The 2313-nt window shown below is 32.0% G+C and overlaps 2 protein-coding genes across 2 annotated transcripts in view; one reads left to right on the top strand and one right to left on the bottom strand.

Moving 5' to 3' along the window:
• LOC106693032 (histone-lysine N-methyltransferase PRDM9) overlaps positions 1–2313 on the top strand; it is a gene marked incomplete in the record, with an annotated part of 41404 nt that overhangs the window by 9481 nt on the left and 29610 nt on the right. Inside the window, 1 exon segment of the mRNA XM_067048286.1 lies at positions 582–693. Within this exon segment, the coding sequence (XP_066904387.1) occupies positions 582–693 (112 nt within the window).
• The window catches only part of LOC106677030 (odorant receptor 4), a 50513-nt gene that overhangs the window by 40828 nt on the left and 7372 nt on the right, over positions 1–2313 (bottom strand). The gene's annotated exons all lie outside the window — the stretch shown is intronic.

The raw sequence follows: 2313 nt of genomic DNA, 5'->3' as shown, positions 1-2313 counted from the left end.
AAAATAAAAACAGATAAAAGATATCGGAAGAAAGTTAAATTAAAGTAAATGAAGAATCATGGAGGTTTAATTAGGATTTAAGGTGTGTCAGTAGGTCAGGGAGATAAAGTCTTTATCAGCCTAATGATTGACAGAATTCTTTGTTAAATCGATTTGAACAGTTGCAAGAATAACTAACTTATTAATTAATAATAATTTAACAATTATGTTTCATTGTACATCTTTTTTATTTTCTTTAATTTATATTGTTCATTTTTATAGAAATTATCATAATTAGCCACATCTTAGTTAAATATTTTTTTTTATATATTTGCTTACTTTGTTAATTTATTTAAGTTTTTGTATCTTTTTTTAAGCCATAATGAAACCCTGCAATGTGGGGCGAATCGTCTCGCACTAAATAGTGACTATTTGAGTTTTTTTTTTTTTACTGCACTCGGACCATCTTCCTTTTATTATTATACACAGTCAATCATCAATCTTCAAATAAAATTAAACCTTTATAAACAAATTGTAAACTGAAAATATATCTGTTATTATTATAAAATTGTATTTATCATTAACAATAATTTGTTTTATAGGTCAGTGAGGCTCGATAATACAGTTGGAGCTCTTTATGAATACTGCCTGTCCGAACTGTTCCAGGAGAGTTGTAATATTGAAAATAATAAAGATGTTGCCTCAACTTCATCAGGTATACAGTAGCTATAGATCTGCTTCTTACACTCACATGATTTTCCATACCAGTTCGGTTGTAAAATTGTATGTAATGCAAAAATTGTTTGCTTGATCTAGTACATATAGAATATGTACACCTTATTATATGTACTTTGTAATGCAATCATTTATTTATACATTAATGTAACTTTGGATAGGTTCAGGTCGGGTAATTGGGAACAAAATATATATGTTGTGACCATTGTTAAAGCCACCTCAAATCGACTATGTCTTTTTGTTGGAAGGCTTTAAAAATGAACAAAAAACAAACTGGCTCAGATTAAACATTTATTTGGTTCAATTTAAAAACTAACATAAACAAAACATACAAGTAAAAATAAAAAAAGGCCTTTCAGATAAAAATAAAATTAGATAAATAAATTAAGAAAACAAAAGAGACAAATTTACAAACAATATAAATATGTAAAATAAATACTGCTCGATGAAACGTTTGCTCCACTCCGATAGATCCGAGGAAGAGTCCTGCCGAGATGAGTAGGTCGCAGCTCTGGTAGCTAAATAAACCGCTGCAATGGTCCAGAGTTGGTGTAGTGGCTCATTGATGGTCCAAATATCCAACAGTCGCATTAAGGTATTAGGCGAGCTGACGAAATGAACGCAGACAGGGCTGGTTACACACGTCCATGGCCACTAATTATCCGGAACTCATATTAAAGTCGAAACACAGAAAAGGTCTGGTTTCGAACTGTAGTGATGACTAAAACACTCAACAAATGTCCAAACTATAAACGCAGACAGGGCTGCTGAGGACGCTATCAGGTCCACTAATTAGCCGGAAATCCTCATAATAAAGTGGAAACACAGAAAAGGTCTGGTTCCGAACTGTAATGACTCACTAACTCACTAAAAGTGTCCAAACTATTAAATTATACCACAGCCACTAATTAGGCGGAACTGCTCTAAAAAACTAAGATGGTCGGTCCGTTACTAGTTGACCCTCCTTAGCAACAATTATCATCCCTATCAACTGTCTCTATTACTCATTATTACAAATAAATATAATTACACATTTTTCTTTTCAAATAACTAAATATAAATAAAACAATACAAATAAAAATAAATGTAACTAAATTAAATACTAATAAAACTCAAATACTATTTACAAGGTAATTATATATTATGGCGTTAACAACAATTAAAGGCGTAATATCACCTTTTCTTTGTGCATGAACCTTATTAATACACACCTAATTCAACAATCCTATAAGTCAAAATTAAAACTTGGCTTTTTAAATGCCCTAATTTTTCGTGTTCTCAATTACCCCAGAAATTCGCAATTACCCCGTAGTGTAGGGGGCAAATGGGAACAGTTGCTATCTCATCTAGATCCTTTGACTGAGTACAGTATCGTTTCTTACAGAATTATCATCATACACCGACTTCGAATCAGCAAAGAACTCATTGACAACAAAAGGATCCCTTGCTTTCCTCTTGGAGTGTTTGTGTTTTTTTAGTGAAATCTTGGTGTTGATGAGTCGTGAACGCTTAATATCAATCTTCACCTGGTTTCCCATCAACAAATCTTGTATTTATTCCAGTTGCTTTGATATACTCCTGCGCTAGATCTTTTAGCTC

Source organism: Halyomorpha halys, unplaced genomic scaffold, assembly GCF_000696795.3.
Source record: "Halyomorpha halys isolate HHAL.00 unplaced genomic scaffold, Hhal_1.1 Scaffold84.1, whole genome shotgun sequence".
NCBI classification, from domain to species: Eukaryota; Metazoa; Arthropoda; class Insecta; order Hemiptera; family Pentatomidae; genus Halyomorpha; species Halyomorpha halys.
The sequence above is the reverse complement of the archived record's forward strand: the minus strand, read 5'-3'. Positions and strand labels throughout refer to the sequence as shown.